The sequence below is a fragment of the Sorghum bicolor genome, chromosome 6 (assembly GCF_000003195.3).
Source record: "Sorghum bicolor cultivar BTx623 chromosome 6, Sorghum_bicolor_NCBIv3, whole genome shotgun sequence".
NCBI lineage: Eukaryota > Viridiplantae > Streptophyta > Magnoliopsida > Poales > Poaceae > Sorghum > Sorghum bicolor.
In genome coordinates this window covers 33,927,301-33,955,022 of record NC_012875.2, presented here as the reverse complement: position 1 = coordinate 33,955,022, position 27,722 = coordinate 33,927,301, and the positions used below count along the sequence as shown (strand labels likewise).

At 43.1% G+C, this 27,722-nt stretch overlaps 1 protein-coding gene across 1 annotated transcript; it reads right to left on the bottom strand.

Annotated features, from left to right (window-relative positions):
- LOC8070940 (F-box/kelch-repeat protein At1g67480) lies at positions 11,445-19,630 on the bottom strand. Its single transcript, XM_021462786.1, has 4 exons — positions 19,522-19,630; positions 13,402-13,472; positions 12,433-13,324; positions 11,445-12,347 (listed from the first exon to the last, which is right to left on the bottom strand). The coding sequence occupies exons 3-4, from the start codon at positions 12,966-12,968 to the stop codon at positions 11,981-11,983; spliced, it is 903 nt and encodes a 300-aa protein (XP_021318461.1). The 5' UTR covers positions 12,969-13,324; positions 13,402-13,472; positions 19,522-19,630; the 3' UTR covers positions 11,445-11,980.

The window sequence follows — 27,722 nt, the reverse complement described above, 5'->3', positions numbered from 1 at the left end:
GAAATGCCGCACATATAAAGGGCCGCGTCCAGCCCCTGAAATTTTCCAAGTCCAAGACGCCACAAAGTTTCAAACCTACGCCGTCAGGCTGCGGAGTTTCACCACCGCCGTCGCCGAGCTCGTCGCCGCTCCGCCTGCGATCTCCGCCACCGTTCATCCACGCCCACCTGGTATGCCCGCCCTCCTCTCTTCTCTAGTCTCTGTGCCGACCGCGCCTCTCTTATCCGGTCATGGCCGCGCTGCAGCCGCCGCCGCCGCCCCGCCTCTGCCCCACCGCTGCCCCACGGCCTCCCCGTCGTCGTCGTCGTCGCCGCCGCCGCCCACCCCCACCTCCCCGTCCCCCACCCACTCCCCTCCCCTGCGCACCACCGAGAAGGTCCCCCACCCTCCCCTACGCAGCACGGGCACAGAACCCTGCCCTGCGCGAGGTTGAAGAAGATCCTGACGTGTGGGGCCCACACGTCAGTGACCAGATGATTTGTTTTTGAAGGAAATTGGCTCCATTTTGGAAAATCATAATAAATGCTAGAAAAATCGTAAAATAGCAAATATAGACTTTTTGAAATCTTTATGAAATTCTCTATGCAATAGATCTATAATATTACATGTTTTTGTATGAAATTTAGCTGTAAAAATAGATTTAGGCAGTTAGGTTTTAATTGCTTGTTGTATTTATCTTTTTCATAACTGTAGTAGTAGTAGTGCTCAAATAAATATGAAATTATTGTGTTATCCTTTTCATATGATATTGGAGGTCTAGTAATTGTTTCATGAATTTAGGAATAATAGATTAAGAGATATAAAAATAACAAATGTCCTGTCTTATTCTTAGTAGATTTGCATGTTTATATTGTTGGTTAAGCACAATGTGTAGTTATAGTATTTTAAAGTACTATCTAGAACAAAGTTGTTCACAATTTAGTAAGCTTTCTAGAAAAGATGTACTCCCTCCATCCCAAATTGTAAGTCATTTGACTTTTTTTACCCCAAATTTGACCACTCATCTTATTAAAAAAATTTGTGCAAATATAGTCAAATGACTTACAATTTGGGATGGATTGATGCAATTATTTATAAGTCAACTATTTATAAGTCAACGGTTGACTTAGAGTTTTATCTTCAGTGTTCATACTATACTATATAACATTTCTGATAACATATATGCTTTAGAATCTTGCAATGACGACTTCTCCAAGTGAAAACACGGAGCAGGCACAAGGGTCCGGCCCTATGGTGCAAGCACCAAGGTCCGGCCCCACGGTGCAAGAAAAAGGGTCAGACCACACCGAGAAGGCACCAGGGTCCGGCCCCACGGTGCAAGAAAAAGGGTCAGACTGCACCGAGAAGGCACCAGGGTCTAGCCCCACCATGCAAGAAAAAGGGTCCAACCACATGGAGCAAGAAAAAAGGCCCGAGCACGCAGAGAAGGAACAAGGGTCCCACAACACGGAGCAGGCAGAAGGGTCACGTGAGTCAACTCCTTCGTACGAGACCTCGGTAAGCGACATTCCTGATCCTCGCATAGAGAGGAACGCTCGTCGAGAGTACGCACGTGACCCCGATTACAACCCAGAGATAGAAGAGGTGACTTACTCATTCATAATTATATATTTCTATACTTTTATGCGTCTCGGTATATGTGAAGAATAATACATGTCTTTATATGAATAGGAGGTGCTATTTCAATTGAAAGAAATGGAGGAAATCCTATCCCAAGAAGAAGTTGCACATGAAAGTGCACCTGAGCCGATGACGGAGACGACCACTGAGACTGGGAACAAAAGGAAACGAGGTGAAAGAGGATTGAATCAGTTCCCAAAAGTATCCTATAGAGTTACAGATGTCAGTGCGACAGGACAGCCCTTAGCTCCAGAGGAGACGTTACCTAAGTGGCGTAACACACTCGGTTTCTTAGTTAGGGACCATCTTGACATCACAGTCAGAGAGTGGAAAAATGTGGACAAAAATGAGATCACAAGAATGTGGAACAGGCTGCTTACGAGGTTTGTTTTACCTCACGGTTCAGAAGACCTCGTAAAAGAGCACACATTGAAGCAATGGGCGATCATGTTTAGAAATTACAAGTCTGAGTTGAATTCAAAGTGGGCAAAGAAAGGGTTGGACCCGACAAAGAGGTATAAAATCACGGCTGGTCAGTGGGCAGTATTTCTAGAGCAGAGGAGTTCTGATCACTTCAAAGCTTTGAGCGAATCCAAATCTGAACTCGCAAAAAGGAACAAGTACCACCACCACCTAGGCACAGGTGGTTACCAGCGTAAGCTTGCCCAATGGGAGCAAGAGGATGAAGCGCAGAGGGCTCAGGGTTTGCCGGCGCTCCCTGACCAACATGGTCGCAGGGGCTCGCGGTGGGTTCGTGCTCGGGTACCGGCAAAGAAAGCCAATTCTAGCTTGTCATTTGCTGACCCAATGGTCGAAGAGGCTGCGAAGAATATTTTCAAGGTGGCAGCTAAGCAGCAAGCAGGCGAATTTAAGCCACAAAGGGAGAAGGATGTTCTTACTGTTACTCTGGGTAACCCAGAGCATCCTGGTCGTGTACGAGGTATCTCATCCAAGGAAGGATGGAAAGAAGGATTCGGACCAGAGTGGGAAGGAATGTATAGAAAACGCGATCGCTATAAGGAAGAATTGTCTAATTTATTTAAGGAGGAGGCTAAGAAAGAAGTCAAACAGGTGATGAATAAAATGCTCTCCGATCCTGCTCCTGAGTTGATGCAGCGACTGGCGTCTGCAATGTCTAGCCAATTAAGTGGCTAGCCTCACCAGATGCAGCTAGTGGTCACCCCGACAACATCACAACAGGCTCCAGTTGTCCCAAGTAGTGTCACGTCTACTGGAAACAAGGACCGCTATCCAGTTAACGAGATTGAAAGTCCTGTTCGTTGCTCTCTAGTCATAAGGTACGGTCTTAACAATAATCGTACAAGGGAAGTAGCCACAGGACTTGCAATCCCGGGGCGCCAGTTTCATGGTAGCGAAATTCCAGAGGACTACTGTAGGGTGGAAGTGCTGACAGTTGTCCAAGGATATGAGGATGACATGCTAGACATTCCTGGTCCTGAGGGTATTGAGAAGCTGGGACAAGCTATCAAGAATTTCATTCTTTGGCCTCGACGAGACGTCCTGTTGTCTGAGCTACCACAACCTTCATCCCAAGAAGTACCACTGACTCAGGAGTCGTCCCTTCCAGATGTCGGTGGTACCATATCTCTTCCGAGTCCACCACCCTCTCCGATCTTCGCTCCACCATCCTCACCTATAATGCCTCACCCACCATCCCCACCACCATCACCTAAACCACAACCTTCGCCAGCACCACCAGAATCTTCGACACCACCACCACCCAAAAATGCCGAGACACCACCACAACCAACCAAAGATGACGAGACGACACCACCGCCACCAAAAAAGTTAAAATTTTCGGTGCCCAAATTGATTTCTCCGTTCGAGCCAAAGAAGAGGAAGTCTGCTGGTACTGCCCTATTTTTGTCAGGAATTGCAATGAGCCGCACGACAAAATTAGTTGACTTGACTGAGCACGAGAAGGCAACGAAGAAGTCTGAACCAGCTTTTGTAAATATTAGGCCACCCACTAAAGATGATTATAAATATGTCCCTAAGAAATATGAGTTGGGTAGGCCTCTACTCACTTGGGATAAACTTAAAAAGGTCCCAGCTGGTGTAAAAATGTTCCATGACTGGTATATGAGAGCATCTTCTGTTGGCATTGACACGATCAGTGTAGATATACCAGCAGAGGCATTTAATAGTGATCATACAAGAGCAATTGTGACCTTCGAGGACATGTGGTTAATGATAAACCTACAAAGACTCGACGTGCAGCTCATAACTGTGTTTGCATTGTAAGTGTCACTCATACAATGCTTTAAATTTGTGAGTTACATTAAATTTTAATACTAACATACAAGTGCACGTTGCAGAATGCAATATGAACAGCAACAGATGCGGTATGGTCCAGATCCAAGCACTAATGCGAATAAAAGGGTCGCGTATATGAGCCCAATGAGGATATGTGAGGATGAGCACACTTTCAGGATCGGAGAAGATCATGACTCCTTAAAAGGTTTGGATCCAAAAGAGCAGGAGGACGAAATAAAGAAAAGGGAAAAGAAACAAATAGCTAGTTACGGCCTCTACCTAGCCATGACAATGCTAGAGTTTCAAGACAGCGAATTAATATTCGCACCATATCACTTTAGGTAAGTGTCAGTTTGCATGCATCGTATTAATAGTTAAAATGCGCACTTTGATCACAAAGTTCATTCTCTCAGGGACCACTGGATTTGCTTAATGATTAATCCCAAGCATGGACGTGTGCATGTCCTAGACTCCGCAGACTATGAACCAACAACTTATGCACCATTCATTTCTCTCTTAGAATGGTAAGCTAAGTAAAATATGCATACAAATTTTTATAAGAGTTTGACAATAACTTGCAGAATGTTTTTGATATCATAGGGCCTATAGGTATTAGAAGATTAAAGGGGAAAAGTGCGAGTCAGGAATACAGGGGTAGCCTTTGAGGTTCTTCCATAAGTGGCCGGTACGTATGAAAGTTTACCAAGTTATTCTCCCTAGCTATATACATAGAATACGTATCATGTTGCAACTCACAAATATGCTCTTTTTCTTTATATAGTGTCACAAGCAACAACTAGGATCGGTCCACTGTGGATTCTACGTATGTGAGTTCATGAGAGAGGGCGGAAGATATATGACTAACCCTTATAAGGTAATTAATGCTCTAAGTAATTAAGGTTGTTATTTATGTATTATGAACATTAAATATATGATGTATTCTAACTTCCTATGCAGCAAAAAGACTTTGAAAAGGCGAAGAGCATGAGTGAAGCCACTTTATACAACATAGTTGAGGACTTCTGTAAATTCATGTTACGAGAAGTCATTCCCAGCGAAGGGAAATATCACGATCGGACCAGCGCCCTAGCAAAGCCTTAATACGGAGCGCTAAGGAGATTAGTAGGCTAAAGCTAACTCGATCTGGTTATTAGAGCAGAGGTGAAACCTCTAATGCATGTAACAGAAAAAACTTGATGTGTGATCATGTTTGTGATTAATGTAACCTTATGTATAAAGTAACAGTATATATATAAATGAATTGCCTGTTACAATGGTTGACATGATCTCTAGGCTTCAGTAGTTTGAATATTACGTGTATATATATATATATATGTATGTATGTTGTATGTACATATTAAAATATAAAATGAAAAAAGGGTCTGATGGGAAAATTTGGAATTGGGCGGGAGGTTTAAAATTTTTAACACAGGCGGTTATATAATGAGAACCGCCTGTAGAAAGTTCATTTCTACAGGTGGGTTGCGTAGCTGAACCGCCTGTAGAAAGTTCATTTCTACAGGCGGGTGGCATAAATGAACCGCCTGTAGAAATCTAATTCTACAGACGGTTCCAAGTTACCCGCCTGTGGAAACTCTTGATTTCCACAGGCGCCCAGCGCAGGCGGTTCTCCAATCCACCTGTGAAAAGGGGTTGGGAACCGCCTGTATAGTGCTTCTGTGTACTAGTGGTGGTCTCAATTAGAGGAGAAATTCTTTGATTTTTTGGACAGACTGATGAGAAAAGGCTGATCACAGTTAAGTCATCAGTTAAAAGAGGACTGCTAGTGGACACGAAATAAAAAATTGATTCGGATATAAGCAAATGTTCGGCTACCAAAGCCGAACAACACAATAGCCTTTCTGAATCAGTCATATCTAAGAAAACAAGTCTTGCTACAGAAAAGCGTGAGAAGCATATGAAACCAGCAAGACTTAATTTTTTAGGTGCTAAAGGAGTTATACATTTATCTAGTGATTACCAAATCATTGATGGAGATCAAGCCCCTACAAGAAGCAAAGGAGGGTTACCTACCTGCTTAGAATCGGCTAAGCCAAATTCAAAGTCGGCTGAGCTGATTACTGCCTGCCCTGAGTCAGCTAGGCCGACTGCCCCGATTGTTGTTGTGCCTTCTAGTGCCCAAGTCAGCCCAGCCGACTCCTAGTCGGCTAAGCTAACTTTCTTGGTTACAGCAGCCATCGATGCATCTTTGGATGATTTGACATCTATTGTTGATGGTTCTCTAAAGAAGAAGAGCAACATCATGCAAATCAAGAACATACACTTCTCCAACATGATAAAAAAGGTACAAGATACAAATATTTTGCTCAAATTCCAATCTGGTCATACTATTATCAATTTCAGCATCTATTAGAGATATCCTTACTAATGATTGTAATAGACCGATTAAGAATAGCATTTTATTTGTTAATGATAAAGTAAATTCAGATCCTATCAGCCAGCATATTGTTCCATATGGCAAGGCCGATAATGGTAGTTTATCAAAGGTAAAGCGCAATTGCACAAGTGTGGCCAAATGGATTGATGGCAAATCTGATCCATTCGTTTGCCTAGCTTTAAAGCCAACTCCACAAAAGAGTCGGCTAAGGAAATCAAAGTACACCTTTGACTTTACTTTTTTGTGATTATGTATTTGATATCTTGCTCAAGATAATGTTATTAGAATCATTGATCATAATGTTTTGCCATCTATTCAAAACTTAGAAGAGCTTACATATTGCAAGTAGCACAATTCTTCTGATCATAATACTTCTCATTGCATGTGTTTGGTTGAGTGATCCAATGAGCCATTGATAATGGACGATTGAGATTTTCTAAAGCTCAACAAATGGACCAATTGGATTCAATTGGTCCTGATGGCAAACAGGTTTCAAATCGGCTTACATTAGCCGATTCACTCAAAGCTCAAGGCTCCAATGCCCAAATGAGAGATGTAGAGCCCTCAAGTGAAGAAAAAGTTGATTTCTAAGAATTGCAATTTAAAGATACTCAAGAGGATAACAATATTATCATAATTTCAGAAGGCACTAGGGGGCAGAAATCTCTCCAATTGGAGCAAAGGCCGATTGATGCCATTGAGCAAAAGGAATCTGCCAAAGATTCTCCTTTGAAACATGTCTCTCAAGATGGAGATAAGGAGGATGCTCATAAAGTTGATGGAGGTAAAAGCCATGACAAGCTCAAGAATAGAAGGCCAAAGCTTAGCTTCAAGGAACTTCTAGCTAAATATGAGAAGATAGCTGAAGCAAATGTCACCAATCGGTTAAAGAAAGTCCAATCATCAAAATTGCCTCCAAAGCACAAGTCTCAAGAGTGGAATTGGCAAGGAGATAGATCTCACACAGCAGCAACATATTATCCTTTTGAGCGGCTAATTTCCAAGTCATATGTACCACAACCCGCATATTTTCATTCTTATTCATCTTGGGGCCGGTTTGATCAAGAGGCACATGTTCCATCATATTTTAACCCACAATATGTAGAGTATGCTGCTCCTAGACATTCAAAGAGATCATCATATTATAAAGACCGTTCTGACCAAAATCGCTCTAGAGCTCAACCAAAGAAGAAAGTGGTAAAGCAAGTTTACCATGTGAAGTATGATGGCCAAAAAAAGGAAAGTTCAGATCTGAATTTAACTATTGAAAAGCCGATTACATTGTTGAAAAATCTGGCTGTTGATGGCAAACAAGTGGGAAAATCTTGTATTGATATGCTATGTGCCAAATCTGAACAAACGAAAGTGAAAATGCCCAAATCAAGAAAGATTTGTCGTTGTCCAAAACAGAAATAAAATCGATATGCTCAATCGGTTTACCAAAGTGGCAAGAAAAGAAGTTACAAAAGCTTAGTGCAGAGAAGTTAAAAGAAAAAGGTGTGGCATGGATTCCTAAAGGAAGTATTCAAACTCGGAAGGATGATTTTCAAGCAAGTGGTGCAACAAAGACAAAGAAGAGAAAAAGATTCAAGAAAGAATTGCCAAGTTGGAGGTTTGCACCAAATCATCAAAATCAGCGGTCTTGGCATCATCCATATTCTCTGCCTATGCTTATGTGGAATTCATCCCCTGATATGCATAGTTATCACTCAACTTCTTATTTGGGTCCTTGGTATAGATCTTTATGTTATGGAGGGTTGCCAAATTATTTTGCTTATCACTGATGAGAGGCCAAAATATTTATTTGAGTTATGCATGCTCTTGTGGATGAATTCATATGGCCGATATTTTGATATCGCCCTTAGTGTAAAATATAGCCGATGAGTGTTTGCAACCATCGTGCTATTAGAAAGCTCCCACAAAATTCAGTTTTGTGGCTTTCAGGTGTGCGGCATGATATATGTATCTTGATTTACTATATGGATGTGACAATTTGATTAATCGGCTTACAAATAAGGCCAAGGTGTTGGCATGATCATTATTTTTCACAATGGTGCTGCTTGAGACATCAAGCCGATTAAAATTACATTTTGCACAAAAATTAAGCCGAATGTGTCCTATTCGGCTTCGCTATACTGCAATCCATGAGGTATGACATGTTGAATCCTATGGTGATTCTTTACTGTACAAGTTACTAGTTTGTCTCGATGTTCTAGAGGATCACATTATGCTCATCTTGATATGTGCCTTGATATAATTGTTTATTTTCCCAAATTTCAAATTCAGCATATTCCTAGGCATGAAAATCAAAAGGCCAACATGTTAGTTCAATAAGCATCTGGCCTTGATGTTGGTGGGCATATTTTTTACATCAAAGAAAGGCCGGTGCAAGAAAACTTTGTTGTCCTATGTGCAGGAGCAGCAGAGATGGTTGAGCTAACTCCCCAAATTGGCTAAGCTGACTCTCCTCTGGCTCACTGAGGAATTACCAAATTGGCCCAACTTCAATTTTAGTAATGACATGGCCGGTTTGGATGATTAGAGAGCTTCCATATTATGGATTTGATCAAGCAGGATGGTTATGGGAGAAGTCTATGGACTTTGGTCAAGCTCATGAAGAAGAAAATTGGGATAAAACAAAGAGGTGGTCTAAAATTTGGTCTAAAGCTCTATGGGCACATTTCATATTTATGAATGATGTTAGGTGTGGAAATCCATGTTACCAAGTGGATGAGGAGCAACAAGTTTGGCAAAAGGTCACCAAGTTGAGAAAGTTCTTATGGAGTGATCAAAGTGATGTTTGGTAATTTATATTCACTAGAGATGACGTTGCAAGGTGATAGTCTCCAAGAGCAATCAATGGGAGGTGCTTGAAAAGGTACTTTCCAAGTGTTTGGTAAGAAGCCCAAAGTGTTCTCCAAACAATGGTCGATACATGTATCACCCTTAGAACAAATATGGTCGATATATACATCACGCTTAGTTACTGAACATCCGATGAGATGGGTATCGTTGTTGTTTAGTTTTGTTTGCTTAAGTGTTTTTAGGTTCATGTATCATTACCAAAAATGGGGGGGGGGGCATATGTTGACAACCAAAATTGTCCATTTTGTGAAGTTATCAAAATATGGAACATACTTCACCATTGCGTTCCTCTCGTCGAGGTGGTCAAAAAACGTATATGGAACATCTAATTTGGGGTTCGGATGAAGAAGATATGCCCTCGCGAAGATGCTCCGGTGTCGGGAGTTCTAACCCGAATGTCGTGAGTTCCGACCCACGTTGGGAGTTCTGACAAACGTCAACGTAGGAGTTCCAACTTGAGTTGGAAGTTCTGAACCGACTTCTGATAGACCTAATAACTATTCAGATCTAACCTTTGGGATTCCGATCCGAACAGTTCCAAACCGTGAAAAATTTAGAAAATAAGACTTGAAGAGGTTTGATACTGGGATAAGACCACCCCTCTTTATATATATGAGAGGATCATGGCCGATTGAGTTCCCATCTATCCAATCGACAAAACACAAACCAATCTACTCCTTTTACCCCTTTTTCTTCTCCTCCAACCTCCATGTTGTTCATCCCTTGATCTGATGACCAAGGATGGCACCCTAGGCTTGCTGGTCGAACTAGGGCAAATCACCGATGTCCTTGCCCTAACAAGGTCCCTCCTGGGCGAGAGCTTCAATGGTTTCTTTGCTAGTTTGCCTAAAAACTAGTCGGTTCTTCGTCACGCAAGCACATTGGTTATCCTCTGGAGGTTTGCTTGTAAACCTCTTTGTTCTTCACCGTGAAAGAGTGAGATCCTCGCTGCGATCTTTGGTTCGTAGCGGCCTGGCGTCCAATGCCATTTCTGGTGTGTAATTCAGACCATATCTGACATCAACGGCTTTCCTTGAGAATTAGGCGGTCCCGACGTCCTCAAGACTCTACTTTGCCTCAACACAAGCTTTCTAATGATGCCACTTGTCCGCCGATGCTTGGTTTTGAGACCCAAACTAGCAAACCTGTCGCCAATGATTTTGAGGCCAAAATTGCCAAACCGCCAACTGTAGTCAAGTAGCCATTACGCCTTCTCCACAATGCCGACACGTGTCCCTCGTTCTCGACCTACGGATCACCAAGTGCTTGTGCGCCTACCTTTACATGGTCCAATCCTCCTCTTGACTTCAGTCAACACCATCTTCATCGGCATCCTTTGTTTGCTTGTTGATGTTCCTAAGTGCTAGCTGTCCATGGTCCATCCTACGGCCCTGGTCCCTTAGTCCAAGCCTTCGCGTCCTCTCGTCACCGCTCTTGGTCCATTGCGCATGGATTCCTGATTGGCCTTCTCCATTTTCGCCATCATCCCCTACACATCCACAAGCTAACACACAAATCATGCCTCAGTTAGTCCCACATACACTTAACCAAAGCTTTGATTATCTCCTCGATAATCACTTATCATTTACACATGCGCACATATCAAATATATGCTCACATAATATTTGGGGATAAGGTAGACAATGTGTACACAATAACTTGAAGAGGAGACTAACTTTAATTTGAAACTACAAGAAAAAGTATAAAAGGTCAGACTATAATAGTCTGTTGAGCAATTGTCTTGTGTATTTCATAAATGAAATTTCTAGGTTTTGGGGAAAAAGAATGATGTCACATTTCATCTTGAAATATTTTTATGGGCACAAAACATAGGGTCAGTTTAGTTCCTCTAACAAGGAGAAACCTTGCTAGCATAAATAACATGTAAGCTAGCTAGAGATCCAAACAATCATTTAGTTAGAGTGTATTTCTAGAGTTGTTCTAAGTCAAATTTTTTAAACTTTGATCAAATTTCTAGAAAGAAATGCTAAGATTGATGGTATTAAATTAGTATCATTAGATGCATCATAGAATATATTTTTATAGAATGTGCATTTTATGTCATAGATGTTGTTACTTTTTTCTATAAAGTTAGTCAAACTTAAAAGAACTTGACTAGCATGGATTCTAGGAATTGATTCTTTCGTAGACGGAGGGAGTATATTATAGAAAATGTAATTTTAACACCACTTCCAGTTCAACAAAAAAGAAGACACAATGAACTGCTGCTTTTCAGGAGTAGTAGTTCATTTCACAGATGAAGGACAAGAAATTCTGCTGTTATTAAGGAATCAAAATTTGGCATATCTGGAACATATACATCAATTTACAAAATCACAAATGGAGCAAATTACAAGCTTTTCCGTTATCTATACCTCAGCCTATTGACAGAAATGAGGAGCAGATATATACTGTCACAACACCATCTAATGTAAAAGACTTCACTCGTAATCGTATACAACTATGAACACATATGTGCGTGGTTTGACAGAAGTGACAGAACAACAGTGAGGCCATAGAAGAATACCAGGAGTGCCATTTATACATATAGCTATATCTTCAAACTTCAATGCTCACACTGCATATGCACGACCCTGAAGGCTTGAGCTTAGTTGTCTGCCACTCATATCCTGTGGGTGCTGCAGGATCATACATCAGTGTTTGGTACCCAGGTTCCTCCTCCAGTGAGAATAGAAGAACCTTCATGCCAAAAACCCTAAGGCAAAACTTAGTGCTGGAACTGCCAGTATGGGGCAACAGGATCCTCTGCCAAGAGTTGTCTGCTGGGTTAAATGTTGCGAGTGACCGCTGATTCTTCCACTAGATGCAGAACAGACTCTTGCCAAGGACAGCATTAGAGGTGACCATCACACAGCCTCTCTTGAGCTCCTCCCAAGTGTGGCGATCAGGTTCATACACGTCGACAGAGCGTGTATTACCAATAGTGAAGCTAGAACGCCCACCCATTATGTACAACTTGTCACTGAACCCACAACCAAAGCAGCCCCACCTCGGCCTGCGAAGACTCTTTATCAGTGTCCATTTGTTCTGCTGTGGATTGTATGCTTCCACGCTGTTCAGGCTAACGCCAGCAAGTCCAAGTCCACCAGCTACATATATGACTCCCTTGACCTCTGCGCAGGCAAAGTCGTGCCGCGCAACATTCAGCTTGGCAAGTGCAGTCCACCTGGAGTTTGTGCAGCAACGGATTAGTATTTGATTAACAAGAGAATAACAATATCCTTTGGTAAAAGTATATATATAAAAAACACCTGTTCAGACAGGCATGATAGCAGTAAACCTCATCAGAAACAAACTCTTTCCCATGGTCAGCAGCATAGCCAGCCATGACAAAAAGCTTTCCATCAAGAACCACCACACCAAACCCAGCTTTGTTTGGACCAGGCATAGGAGGAAGCCTTCTCTTCTTCTGATCCGGGCTCCTCAACACCTCCCAACAACTTCTTCCCTTTCTGCCTGCTTCAGCGGTCAGGACATAAATCCACTCTTCAAGCTTCCCAACCTCCTTCCGAACGGCGATGAATTCTCTGCTCCCAATGAACGTCATCCACCTCTTTGACACAGCACCCATGACAGGGAAATAGCTCCGAGAAACAAGAGCAAGGCATATCTTTGCCACATCTTCTGGCAGACCAGGTATCAGCGAGCTGTATGAATAATCATTCGGCATTTGGGTCATCGTCTTGGAGGGGACATTTTGCTCGGCTGGTAACATGAGCCGCATTGTAGCACCGAGGCACGTCTGTGAGTGAACAGGACCTGCTCTTGCTCCAACAAGTGCAAGCATTGCCAATATATCACCAAGTACCTATCAATGCACCGCCTCCTCCTTGCTAACAAGGATAAATGATATCTGTGTTTGTCTATGTAGCTTATTTGTTATATATGTGGTGATGCAGCAAAACAAAAAATTCATGATGTCCATCACCAATGGGAACTGTAAGGGACAATGGATTGAATGGTACTGAAATTAGGTTCAACTTATATTTGTCAGCAGTTTCTTTTATTTTTTCCATATTAAATGCTACCCAATCGTGAAAGGCCTTGGAATGGTTTGTCCTGGTTGAGTAGACAGCCTTAGTCTCCTTATTTATGATGCTGGATCAGGTCCGTCCCTCAAACAAAGGCCCCGACGCCCTGTATCTGCAGAAATCATAGTATTACATTAATACCAGGTAGAAACGGCAGCACCAGTGTACAATGAGAATATGTATGCATACCCATGGGCATGGCCATATAAGCCTGAGACAGTTAGCTACCACTCGCTTCCATTTTCACCAGGGCTAGTTGCCTACAACAAAACCGAAAACTTCAAAGCCTTCCAATTAAGTGATTACTAACTCATAAATCATTGGATTTGGAATAATAAAAAAGAAGATCATGAATTGGTTTCTTCCAGAAAGTGAAGATCATAATAGTGCTGGACTGGTGGTGCAAACATATATAGCTAGTCAGACAAAACACACACACAATTCTCTCGACAATGTTTGAAGAATACGTGAAGAAAGAAGTTCATTTTAGTGGGGAATGGAACCTGAAACTTCGTCCCACTTTCTGTCATATATATGATAGATGCAGACGGCCCATCCATTCCAGCCGCCACGGCGCCACCTGAAGGGTAAAGGCGCGCACAGTGGGGTGGGGGAGTGGGGGGGGGGGGGGCACTGACATCCATATCCGGAGGATCTCGAATAAAGGAAAGAGAATAGGATCGGTTCAGATTAGGTAGATTGGGACTCCATATCTATAAGGACTTCCCTCATTAGATTACCTAACATGCAAGTCTACTCGAGGCTATAAATAGAGAGGCAATGTAATCATTGAGATCAAGAAAGAACAGCCTAAGTGCTTCCGTATCCCTCTCCTCTCCTCTCTCTCTCATTCGCCTTCTCTCTCCCCAAACCCTAGCCACTACCTATTCTCTACCATAGCCGCCGCCCCTAACCCTAGCCGTCGCACCCCTAGGGCCTCCTCCCAACAGGGCTCTTACACAGGTATCCGAAGACCAGATCAATCTGATGGCCACCACCACCATGATCGCCAACATGATGAAGCAGATCATGACCTTCTCCATCTTCATGAACAACCGCTACTTTGTCAATGTCAACGCCCGCTTGAGCAACATCGAGCGTCCACGCTACGAAAAGGACAGCGTAGATGAGACATCCACAAGGTCCTCAATCGTTGGACAAGGAAGTTCAAAGAGATCTTCAATGGGTGCAATGATTCCCCATTGATAACAGATCAAATTCAACCGAAGAACAACACACGGCTCCACACCATGGAGCAAACATGCAGCCACGACGATGCCGTCATCACCAACATCCAAACCAGATTGGATAACAAGGACATAGTTGACAACCTTTAAGCTGAGACCAACCGCATTATGATCTCCTCCGACAAATCCTTCCTCAACAAAAAAATGGAGGAACACTAATGCCTCAACCAGCCATCATAGCCCGACTGCTAACCCTAACGTATGATGGCTCCGCAGATCCACGATCGTGGCTCTCTTAGCCGCAGCTTCTCTTTGAGCTGCACCACATACCTAAAGATCAACAAGTTCCCTATGCAGTTTTTCATCTAACAGGTGTATCGCACCTCTGGTTCATCCCTTTCTCAAAGGATGCACCAATCTTCGAGCAGGCGCTCTTCTCCTGATGCATTCGTTGTGACTTCGGCCTGCCAATCTGCCAGGACACACCAGCACCGTCCTTGACTGTTGAATATGTTCCAAATTTAGTTGCACATTATAAGGGCCGACTTCTGATGGAGCGAAGCGGAGGCCCGTCGCCCCCCGCGGTACGGTACATATACCCAAATTAGGGTTCCACCGAAGATATGATATTGTAAGCCACCACATGGCATTGTAACCCAACTCTTGATAATAGTGAGAAGTGTTTGCTGGTTGGCGCCTATGGTTTTCCCCTTCACATTGGAGGGGTTTTCCACGTTAAATCTTGTGTCTCCGCTGTGTTTTCATCTTGTGTTCTTCGTCGTTTATCCCTTCATTCACATCGACTACATCAACAACTTTACATCGTACATGTTGTAAGGAGGCATCGCCAACGAGCTTCAGCAGATCTACGTCTTCATCACCGGCTTGCAAGAACCACTCCAGGCAACCGTCTCTGAACATCATCCACGAGAGCTAGAGATGGCCATAGCATTGACATACACCGAGGACCATCGCAAAGCCACGACGATTGATGCCACAAGAGACGTCCCTCACACCACCATTAGCACTGATTTCAATCTCAGGACACAATGGGCACAGAACGCCCCAACAGGAAGGATGGCACACACCTTCATTCCTTGTCGTCCCCTAGCAACCCCGACTCTCTACCACCCTCCACCAACAACACTTCCTCCATGCATCGACGCAAACTCTGAAACAGACCTTGCTCCCCACAACATCACCAACCCGGCCATCCACACCCAGCTCCGCTTGGTTACCATGGACGAGCATGAGCTTCAGATCATCTCTGCTATAGTAGTTGTCGGTGTTTTCCCCCGGTGGCTAGCACCAACGAGTGAATTTGTGTGTGTGCTCCCTCTTCCGGATGGTGATGCAAGAAGAACACAAGTGATTTATCCTAGTTTGGGCAAAGAAGGCCCTACGTCCACCGGGGGTTGGTTGGGGGGAGGGATTGTATTGTCTTGCACCGAAGCGCTCGTACAGGGGTGAATACAAGTGGATGCGAGTGGGGTTGCGGTGAGGAGGACAGAACGTGAGGTTCTAAGCCCTCAAGAACTAGCAGTACACGTCTAAGGTGTTGGCGTTGTTGTGCATGCGAGCGTGGTTTTCAACTAGGAGAGCTTGCCCTATTCTAAGTCCTGGCGTCCCCTTTTATAGGCCAAGGGGAGGCACAAGATTACATGGCGTTAGGGCTGGTGTGCATTATGGCGTGGATGAGGATGTCGGTCAAACCGAGGCCTCCATACCTGCGTGGCTCGACTGGTCTTGTAGCAGCGTACTTGGCGATGATGGCGCCTGTGTTCCTTCGTGTGAGATCGTGTATGACACCTGACAGGAGACCGGTGCTTATACGCGTGCGTACGTAGCTCTTCTGGCGTCGCGTCAGGAGTTGTTGGAGCGCTGACTAGCCCTGAAAGGTCCTTGCCAGGGGAGCATCCGATGGCCTCGAGGGTTTGGCGGATAAGGGCACGCCCCGTACAAGGAGGTGTTGACAATGGTGCCTCGAGGGGTCGTTTGACGGAACGTTACACCGGGCGTGGCAAAACTGCCCTATACCTTTCCCCAACTCCCAGGCAAAGTCGGTAAAAAGTAAGAAATGACGAGGCTACGACCCATCATTACAGTTGCCGCAGCCATGGCGTTAGGTGGGAACCTGTCATACGCATTAAATGCTCTGGATCCCGTACCAAGGGCAGACAGTCGAGACTGCTTCCATGCTCGGGGCCGTGTTATTCGCTCGACCCTGATCTCGTAATCGAGAGGTATACAGACTCGAGGCCGAGGCGTTCGCTCGAGCCTTCCTCCGTCGTCGAGGCGTAGGTCAAGCGATGCGCTTGGCGGCATCTAACGTATCTCGAGTAGAGGGTACGATAAGCATACGTTTGTCTGGGTCATCGACGCTTTCCACCGGGTCGGCCCAGTGCGATTTGCACGTTGGGCTTTTTTCTACTGGTCGGAGTAGATGGGGTAATGTTATTCACCAGGGTTTATTCCCTTTAGTATGTAAATATGGGTACCCCTTATTCATATCCTCGACAGTAGTCAACACTAGCACCAGCACGGTCTCTACAACACGGCATCATCCTCTACAACGGACACTACTACATTCCAGTGACTTCTCCGTTGCTGCAGGAGCCAGAACTGCTGGAATCCTTGGTCACTCTGGGCGTAATTAACCGAAGACCGAAGACCGAACCGAACTGACCCAGACCGAGACCGAACTGACCGAAACAGAACTTTTCGATCATCAATCCGGTCCCTGCTTCCAACTAACCGAACTTTGTACAGTTGGTTCAGGTATAGGTGTCGGTTAACCGAACTAACCGAAAAACTGATATTCTCTATTAGGAATCCTAGACAGTTTTTTTATCTTTTTAAAGACTTGATTGTGTGCTATTTTTGTTGTGTCATTGTGAGTTTGTGACTTGTGAGTTGTGAGATACTGCTGCAGTTAGTATTTGAATAAGGAGAACCAAGATATTTGTATTATTTTGTGCAAACATGCTGCTGAAATTTGATACAAATTCTACTTTTTTTGTCTCCTAAGGTGGTCCGGTTAGATCGGTTGGGAACGAGACCAAACCGAACTAATAGAGACCAAAATTGCTCGGTCTTTATTTTTTCAATTAACTGATCGGTCTCTGTTTTCTGATGACCAAACTTTCAAAATGACCGAGGAACCGATCGGTTCGGTTCGGTGTGACCGAACACCAAGAGCTAATCCCTGGGGCGATAGCCCCACAGCTCCATGCAGTGGGTCTCCACACAACGACATCCACAATGGCCACCCAGGCGTTCGCCTCAAGTGTCTTGCTGATTAAGGACTGGCCACAACACATCCTCTCGTCGACAACAATCGTCTTCCTCGATAGCAATAGTCAATAATTCCTCACTATTGTCGACGTCCACATCAGCAGACAAAACTCTCATGGCCACCCGGTCATCTCCCCAACCGACTACGACACGGGAGACCTCATCTTCGGCACCCTAGAGCACTCCACCACGTCACCACCATCCAAGGTGGCGATAACACTATTTCTACGCATGGTGGGACAAGTCGATGCTAGATAGGTAAACAATTTTCCACAACCTCCACGGGCCATGCAGGTGCTACAATTCACGAGGATCCTGCCACGCGCCACCTTAGCTGCAGCACGCCATGCCCATTGACAAGCAACTGGCTCAGGAACCAACAACTACTACATCATCTTCGGCTACTTCGACTCCTACCGCTACTACTTCTAGTTCTCCGACTACAGCATCAGCACCAACCAACTCAATGACACTCTAGGGCACCTCACCGTTCAAATTTTAGAGATACCCTAGGGTAGCATACTTCCACCTGCAGGCATCAAGGATTGGGCAATGATTCAGCGCAAGCACACGCTAACCGGAGAAGGGGGAGTGATGTCATACATCTATGGAGGCACATGCCCCATCCACCCTAGCCGCCAAGGGGTCAGTCGTGCCACTAAAAGGGAAGGGCACACAGAGTGAGGGCGGCATCCTGTAGCTGCCAGCATCCATATCTAGACGATCTCAAATAAAGAAAAGGGAATAGGAATACGATCGGTTCAGATTAGGTAGACTGGGAGGAGTCCATATCTATAAAGACTTCTCTTGTTAGATTACTTAAGATATAAGTTTACTCAGAATTATAAATAAAGAGGCAATGTAATCATTGAGATCAAGAAAGAATAACCTAAGGGCTTCCCTACCCCTCTCCTCTCTCTCTCTCTCTCTCTCTCTCTCTCTCTCTCTCTCTCTCTCTTATTCTCTCTCCTCTCCTTGTGCCATCCTCTTCTCCTCTCTCCCCAAACCCTAGCCGCCACCTTTACTCTATCATAGCCACCGCCCATAACCCTAGCTGCCACACCCCTAGGCCCTCCTCCCAACAGGGCTCTTACACTTTCAGCTGCTAGACCTTAATTCTCAAAAAGCACTGAACTTAGACCTCTACGCCTTCAATAAGATCATTTTACAAGTGGTAACTACAGAGCGTATGGCATATTATGCTATACATTTGATGTCACAATAAAATAAGCCCCTCCCTTTTTTCTAAATTGTGAGTCATTTTGGCTTGTCAAGATACATATATAGTTTTTTCTTATGTACCTAGATATAATATAATGTATGTCTTAAGTGCGTAGTAAAAGCAACGTATTTAGAAAAGTAAAAAAGACTTACAATTTAGAATTGCTACGCACCTAGAAAAACTAGAATGACCTACAATTTGGAATAATGTTGAGCCTAAAACAAAATTTTCATTGTATTTAGTCATAAGACTAGAACTTGTTAACAAACGTGAATCGCAGAGTTCAAACTTGGAAAGTAGTGATTTCGTACTATTAGAGAAACTAACAGTGACAAAAAAAAGTTGATTATGTTTTCGTATAAACTTTGAAATTGTTATGGTATCCCATACTAACTAGGCAATCAATGGGAAATTCACAGCAGAAACTGATTTACCCACTGCTACTGCCAACCGAATAGGCACAACGTCTTTTCCGAAAACAAGAAAAGGGAAAATTGATTCGGAGACACAAGGTCAGGAATCAAACAGCCAATATTGTACTCCCAGATTATAACAGAAAAGCTCCCAAGAGCAGGGCGAAGGCAGGAGAAAGCAATTAAGGGTTACCTGGAATCGGGAGTTTTTCCCTGGAGGGAGCTCCTAGTTTGGAGGGCAATATGAATATGCGAGTGATAACAATTGACGATGGCGGAATTATTTTGAGAGGAGACGGGAGGAAGGCGAAGCGGTGAGAGTGCGCTCGTGGCGCGCTGCTCTTTATATAGTCGCGATTTTGTGGAAATTGCAAATCCTTTTCCGCTGCTCCTGCGGTCCTGCCTCCTGGTGTCCTCGGACGTCCTCTGGCTTTTTCTCATGCCCCCTTGAGGATATTTTTATTGTTATATTGCGCCCAAACCAGAGATTACACGCAAGAAATGCTCACGTACGATACGAGATGTCACGCTTCTCGAAAGGACCCTTTACGAAACGAAACGTCGGTGAATGTATGCGAAGGCCAACTGATTTCGCAGGCAGCCACCTTATCTATACCTTCCCGACGTAGGTGAAAGGGCCATTATTAGCGCAAAGTCAAATATGATAAGTAGTATATGAGCTGTGTCTGTGCACTTGTGTTCTTGATTGAGGCTTTGTTTAGTTCTACTCAAAATCTAAAAAAGTTTTTAAAAATTTTCATCACATCAAATCCTGTGGTACATAGAGTATTAAATATAAATAAAAAAATAATTAATTATATAGTTTGTGTCTAATTTGCGAATAAAAGTACTACAATGTCTAAATCTAAAAGTGTTTTTAGATAAAGGCCCGAGAACAAATGTATGGCCGCCTGGCCGGCCCGCTGGCTATGGAGTCAGTGCTCCGTAGGCGAGCTTATCCCAACGGGCGAGTACAGTCACAACAGTACGGCAAGGATAACCTGATAAGTTATGGCACCTGACACCTCATTGTCATGAAACACATATATATGTTGACTTTGTTGTGCTTTTCTTCTCAAAATTTGTCTGAACAGCCACACTGTAAGGCCCTATTTAGATTGGAGGTAAAAATTTTTTGAATGTCACATCGGATGTGTCGGAAAGATGTCGGGAGAGGGGGTTTTTAGAAACTAATGAAAAAATAAATTAGATAGCTCATCTGGAAACTCCAAGACAAATCTATTAAGCATAATTAATCTGTCATTAGCACATGTGAGTTACTGTAGCACTTAAGGCTAATCGTGGACTAGCTAGGCTTAAAAGATTTGTCTCGCGATTTTCAACCAAACTGTGTAATTAGTTTACTTTTTTATTTACATTTAATATTTCATGCATGTGTCCAAAGATTCGATGTGATGGATGAAAATTTTTTGGGTGGAAAACTAAACAGGGCCTAATGCAACTGATGCACTATCAGCTTTGACTTTTCATACAATTAATACACCACCTTCAGTCCTCTGAGGACACTTCCAATGCAGAAACCATTATGATTTCTATAGGCATTAATTGTAGTGTCACCTAAGCATTTTGCTGATGTTAAAAGGTAGATATTGAAGAGAGAGAGAGCAAAAATCATAGAAACTGTGTCTAAGTTAGAAACCATGTCTACACGAAATCCAAAACATGAAGTGATATGATTGGCTGAGAATGGAGAGAGAATAAACGTGATTGGATAAAATAATATTCTATAAAAACTATCCATTGAGACCATAATTTCTATGTAGCGTTTGGTTGCTAGCCACAGTTTGCCACACTTTATTTTAGGCAAGTTTGATTAAATTGACAAGTGTTTTGTTGACAACTAAGTTTAGACATGATTCTTTTGGCCTCCACATGTCATATAGTTAAAAAGTGTGGCAAGATTCCTTTAGGCATGGCAAAGTGGGACAACCAATTTGCTAGCCATATTTTTGTGGCTTGCCACACTTGCCTAAAGTTAGTTGTGATAGATTATGGCTAGCAACCAAACATCCCCTAAGGGCACTCCCAATGCTAGAAACTACATGTAGTATCTATACCTATTAATTTTTATAGACACTATATATAGAAACTATGGTCCCAATGGATAGTTTCTATAGAATATTTTTTTACCCAATCACATCCATTCTTAGCTAATCATATCACTCTTGGATATTATGTAGACATGGTTTCTAACTTAGACCCAGTTCTATGATTTTTGCTCTCTCTCTTCAATAACTCTCTTGCCACATTCGCAAAATGCTTAGGTGGCACTGCAATTAATATCTATAGAAACCACAATGGTTTCTGCATTGGGAGTGCTCTAAAAGATATAGAAATTACATGTAATGTAATTTATAGCATTGGAAGTGCCCTAAAAGGATCATGATATATATTTATTTCTCCTTAATTGGTCCAATGTGAGGGATTTTGAGCAGCATATGAGAAGAGTTCACGTTCAGATGAGGTTTGCTTTGGCACTTGGGAGTGTCCATATAGCCGCCAGCATGAGACTTCAATTTAGTCAATGCAAAGCATATTCATTTTCTGAGGAATTCATAGCTCAACTGTTACAGTAATATTTCCTGCCTTTTTTGCGGCCACACCCGCCTAGCTAGTCAACCTAGGATTTACGTGGAGGCTTTTACTTATGTGTCATTATAAAAGTTGATAATTACTCATAAGTTATTAAAAAAATTGAGTTTTCATAGGTGTCACTAGTCTAAACTCTTTTATTCTTCATGTTATTTCCGTCAGATTTAGCTCTATCAGTGTCAAACGGCGAGTATGAAAAGTCAAAAATACCCTCGAGCCTAAATATGTAATTAGTTTTTTAAGCATCTTAATGACCTCAATAAAAAAATTTAGAACTATAAAGTTGTAGATCTCGATAATATCTATAATTTTTGTATAAAAATTATCTTCCTTGAATTCAATACAAAAAGGGAGCGTATGGTATGGAGACCAGCTTCGGATGCGAACTATGTAAACTCTCATCAAGAGCGTAGGATGATCATCCGATGGTTAGAGGCAATGGTGGGATATTTCCCACTTAAACCCCCCACTTATCCTACCCTAATTAATTTTTTTGCAAATTAACCCCCTGAAACCCAGCAGAACGCATGCCGCCATCACACGCGCGAGGAACGCCGTCGCCTCGTCATCTACGCGTGAGGAACGCGGCTCCCGTTCGCTATTAAGGAGCCAAACAATTTCGATTTTGGGGGGCTGAGGATTCAGATGATTTCTTCATATCATACAAGGCGAACGGGAGCCGCGTTCCTCGCGCGTAGGTGATGAGGCGACGGCGTTTCTCGCGCGTGTGACGGCGACGTGCGTTCTGCTGGGTTTCAGGGGGTTGATTTGCAAAAGAATTAATTAGAGTAGGATGAGTGGGGGGTTTAAGTGGAAAAAATCCCACCATTGCCTCTAACCATCGGATGATCATCCTACGCTCCCGATGAGAGTTTGCATAGTTTGCATACGAAGCTGGTTTCCATAGCATACGCTCCCATACAAAAAATATATGATTTGATATGATTAATATGTCTTAAAACATATTTTTATACAAAATCAACTAAAATTATTTGTATGTAAATATTGTAAATCTCGACAAGATCTACGACTTTCCAGTTTTGAGTTTTTTCATTTGAGATTGTTAAGACACTCAATAAAAATTAATTGAATACTTAGACATGAAGGTATTTTCGATTTTTCATAAATGCAGTTTAACATCGTTAGAGTCAAATTTTACGAAAGTGACGTAAAGAACAAAAATGTTCAGAACAGTGGCATCTGTGAGAACTCAATATTTTTAATGACTTATAGATAATTACTAACTTTTAAAACAACATCCATATAAAAGCCTCATTGTGTGGGAGGTCGATAGGACAGACACGTATAGTCAGCAGCCTAATTCCTAGACAACCAACGCATAAACTTCGGGCAAAAATTATTTGACTTCTGATAATTGGACTTTTGTTGATAATCTTAACAAAGGAGTGATGGCCGACATGGCGAAAGCATGATTGATGTGCATGTGCAGCTGTCACGAAGGTTACTGATTTTTTTTTGCTTGATTTCACTCCACTACTATTGGATTATGGATTCCTTTTCTGATGCGGCCAATGCAAAACACATTTTCACAGGTAGGCGGCACATCCGCATGTGAGACCACTCCTGGGTTCATGGAAACTTCCAAACTTTATATAGGCAGCACTGATGTTGGGGGAGACCATGGGCCAACTCCCCCCTAAACAGGCTCCATGAAGACAAGTTATAACACTCCAAAATTTCTATTTTGGATTGTTATTTAGAAAACAATAAATAAAATGAAGGATTTAAAATTTTCTAAAATATTCCAAGATTTATCTAACTGTTGATAATTCAAAAAGAGAAAAAATGTGGAATTTCAATTTTTTTACAAAATTAAGTGAAGAGTGTTTTGTTTGTTGTTGTTGTGTGCTTTGTGCTCTAGCTTGGTTTGCTTGAGTGAGAAAAATGAATTTGAGTTGATAAACAATTTAAAAAGGTGTTTTAAGAAAATATGTTTTGTTTTCAAAAATAGGAAAGAAAACAATATAATCTCAAGGTAGTGAATCAAATATTGGTTTTCAATTTGTATTGGAAAATGTTTTCTAAATCACATTTGATTAAAAAAAGAAAATAAGGTTTTCCCCTTCCCCCTCCCTCTGTCTAGCTTTTGGCCCAGCTCGCAGCCGCGGCCCAGCGCCCCGCCTCGGCCCGCTAGCAGCCGCAGCAGTGTGGCCCGTGCCCCTCGCCTGTGCCGTTGACGGCCCAGCCCCACCCGTCAGTGGGCGGCCCTGTCTTTCTCCTCACGCCGAATCGTGTGGACGCCACCACCGTCGCCTGATCTCCATCGAGCGCGCACCTCGAGGTTCCCCGCAGCCTATAAAGGCCTTTCCCTGTGCGCCACAGCCCCTTGATGCCCTAGACCGAGCCACTCTGCCACCCGGTGCCCTAACCCTAAGAGCGCAACCGCCATAGCCGTCGCCACCCTGAGCTCCGCGCCACCGTCGATCTCATGGGTCAGTGAGTCCGCGTCAACGAGAGCACCACCCCGAGCTTCGTGACGTGGTAAGGAATCCACTGGTGCCCTTCCTGTTCACCCTCTCTCTCTCAGTCATGCGTAACGCCTCGCTAGAGGAGCATTGCTAGAGCCAAGATGCTTCGCCGCGTGCGCTACTGCCATCGGCCAACCGCCAACGCCAAGAAACCTCGCCGTGAGTCCGCGAGGTCATGCTACGCATCCCCGTGCCATTCGTGTGCCCGGCCGAGCCCCATCGCGACCACGCCGCCCTACTCCGGCGTGCCACGACCACGCGCCGCTGTGAGCCGCACCGGCCCAGCGAGCTCCACCGGCCGCACCCCTCTGAGCCGTCCGATCTGCTCGGCTCCACCGTGCCACCGTGGCCGACATGGCCACCACGTCAGCGCCACGTGCTACCATACAAGTGAAGACTGGGTCAACCAGTCAACCCCAGGTCAGCCCTTGCGCTTTTGCAAAAAAAACCCCTCAGCTTTTGTGAAATCAACCCGCGATCCAAAGCAATTCAAAAGTATTAAAAAATATACCCCTGTGTTTGCTGTTTTAGCCCCTAAGCTTTGGATAATAGTGCCCACAGTCCAAGCCCTCGCTATTTCACGTGTTAGCCCTCGTAGGCTATGTTTATTTATGATCTAGCCCCTAGTTCTTGCGGTTTGATCCCAGGTTTAGGTTTTCTTTCACAAATAGGCCCCTGGATCCAGTTTTAACCCTATCTTGCACGTTTTAACTCCGATTGATCTCGTTCTTGTCACGTTAGTTTTGTATCGATGTAAGCTACACTTTTGTAGTGATAGTTACCTTGTTTGACCCTTTTGGTTTTCACCATAAATGTAAAATGATTAATGTTTAGCTAAATTTCTTTTATTCTATAAAAGCAATTTATGCTTATAACTTTGGTTTTTCATAAACAAATATTTATATTATTAATACCAAAATAAATGTCTTTTATTTGTGACCTACTTAGTCTAATCTCATTTCATAAATGCTTTATTTAACTTATGTCACAAATTCTACGTTTCCTAAACTATAAATGATAAAGTGACTTAAATGATTTACAATCGTTTATAACTAGAATATGACTAAAGATTAACCTTAACTTTTATAATTCATTATAATTTGGTTAATTCAACTTTGAGATATTTATTTGAAAAGTCCATCATCTTCTTTCATAAAATAAAACACGACAAATGTATAGTATGTCTTCTCTGTTAAGTTGCATGCCTCGATAGTCATGTGTGCTTAACGATAACTCCGTCCTTAATCGTTCTTGCGTTGTCATGATTTTAGCCACAAGCCATGTCATTTAATGCACTCTTTCCAAGCTTTTCTTTTGATTATCGTCTGTTCTTAGTCGTGATTGTTGTTTGTCTTTTTGTGTTGCTTTGAGTAGAAGAAGCATGGTTTGTTAGCACTGAAGACCAGGAGTTGAGGACTGACAGTTGCAGCAGAAGATAGAGATCAGAAGATAGAAGCCAAAGAATTATGAGCAGTTATACTGTGGGGACACAGGCAAGTGTAGGCACTCTTTAATCATAATGTACCTATGAACTTTAATTATATTTACTTTTCAATGCATGTGTCCTAATACTGCAAACCCTAAGGACTTAACTAGCCCTTTACTATATTCCTTATACTCTTGGGTTTTATACATGGGTAGTATAGTAAATAGTAGATAAGCTTAGCTGCTCTACTCATCTAGTCCATGTAATAAAAGCAATAATCTTGCCTAATGAATTCATCAATGATGACTAATGCTTTAACGGTGGACAGCGGTCACTTGATGGAGTTGTTGCGGTGCTTGTGAGCATCGTGGTTTGGTTGAGGAAAGGAGGGGACGAGTACTAGAGCTTGACCTCGTTTCTGTTGATGGTCCTTAATGCTCACATTTAACCGTCTAATCATGGAAAAGGATCCAAATGCAACCGATACCTAGACTTAGGGTTTTATCTGACAGAATTCCACGAGTTTTGGTGTTTGTCTATTTCTGCAGGGGGTTATCAAGAAATATGGAGGAAAGGCCCACACATTGGGTTACATAGAGAAACATGTTTAGTCCTTTAATCTTTGTTCTTAGTACTACCTTCGTGATCCCACACTCCTAATCATATGAGCTAAAATGTTGCACATGCAATCTTTGGAAGATATATATACATAAAAAACATAAGTATAGACAAATTATCTTTCCATTAGGTTGAGCGATCTGATCTGACAAATGTTTTAAATGTTACACTCATGATCTTATTATCCATCAACTTTGTCTTGCTCACTATGCTTAAGGTTTGTTGACACCGTTTTTGGGCGCGTGTCCATGATCAGTAGAGTGCAGGTCGGCAGGACAAGACGGCAGTGCTTGATCTACAGGATGAGTTGCCGATGAGGATGGTTGCCAATGGAGGGATGGCTGAACATGACCAAGTCCATAGGTGATGATGTGTTTGTGCCGATGGCTACAACAAGGGAGTCTGCCGATGATGCGGAGGAAGAATCTGGAGGTTGCCGATCGGCTTGTGGAGGTGTTCCAGTTTGTCACGGGAGGATAGTTTTATGTTTTCCTTAGTTATTTAGATTGTTTTGTATACGGATTCTGTTTAATTTGGAATTCGAATTCTAGTCGTGTCTGGTTGTAGCTCTGCAAGCAGGGTATAAATGTAGACCGTAAGGCTTTGTAAAGGGGCATCTATCAATCAATCAAACACATGTTTTTACTCATATTCCAAGCATCTACTTTTCGATGACTTCGTCATCCTTTTTCTCTTTTACTACGAGTTCTTAGGGATTCGTCGACTTAAGCTTGGCGTGTTCTCAAGTTCCGCGTGAATACCTCTTGGCCGTGGCATCCGGGCGCATCGCTGTTGTCGGGACCAAAGTATTCGAGTTATCACCCTTGCCGATAGTAAGGTCAAATCGGCTGGCACGCCTTAACGTTTAAATCGGGTATTAGCCCTTTGTGTTTGCAGATCAGCTTTTGCATCAACACATCTTTTCGCACGCCCGGTGGGACCAGATTCAAGATCAAGATCAACATGTCGACTACTGAGTTTGATCAGGAGAACGTCATCCTCGTGATGGAAGCCAATCTCAAGGATGAGCAGAAGCAAGCTATTGCTAAAGCCATGGAGGATTACAAGCAGCAATGCCTGAGGTCCTTCAGCATGAACAGGAGCGGCGAGGTGATCCAGAAGGATGCGCTGCCGATGCCTCGGCAGGTCACTTTTGATGCCAATCCTGGTAAACTTCAAGACATGGTTGATAATGCTATTAACCGTGCCTTGATCAATCAAGCTGGTGTGCTGTCCAATACGGTTTTC

Excerpts from the sequence above, each read along its gene's own strand:
- LOC8070940 (XM_021462786.1), bottom strand. The coding sequence starts at position 12,968 with ATGCTTGCACTTGTTGGAGCAAGAGCAGGTCCTGTTCACTCACAGACG. Across the intron at positions 12,348-12,432 it reads TATCATGCCTGTCTGAACAG|GTGGACTGCACTTGCCAAGC; the intron begins GTGTTTTTTATA and ends CACAAACTCCAG.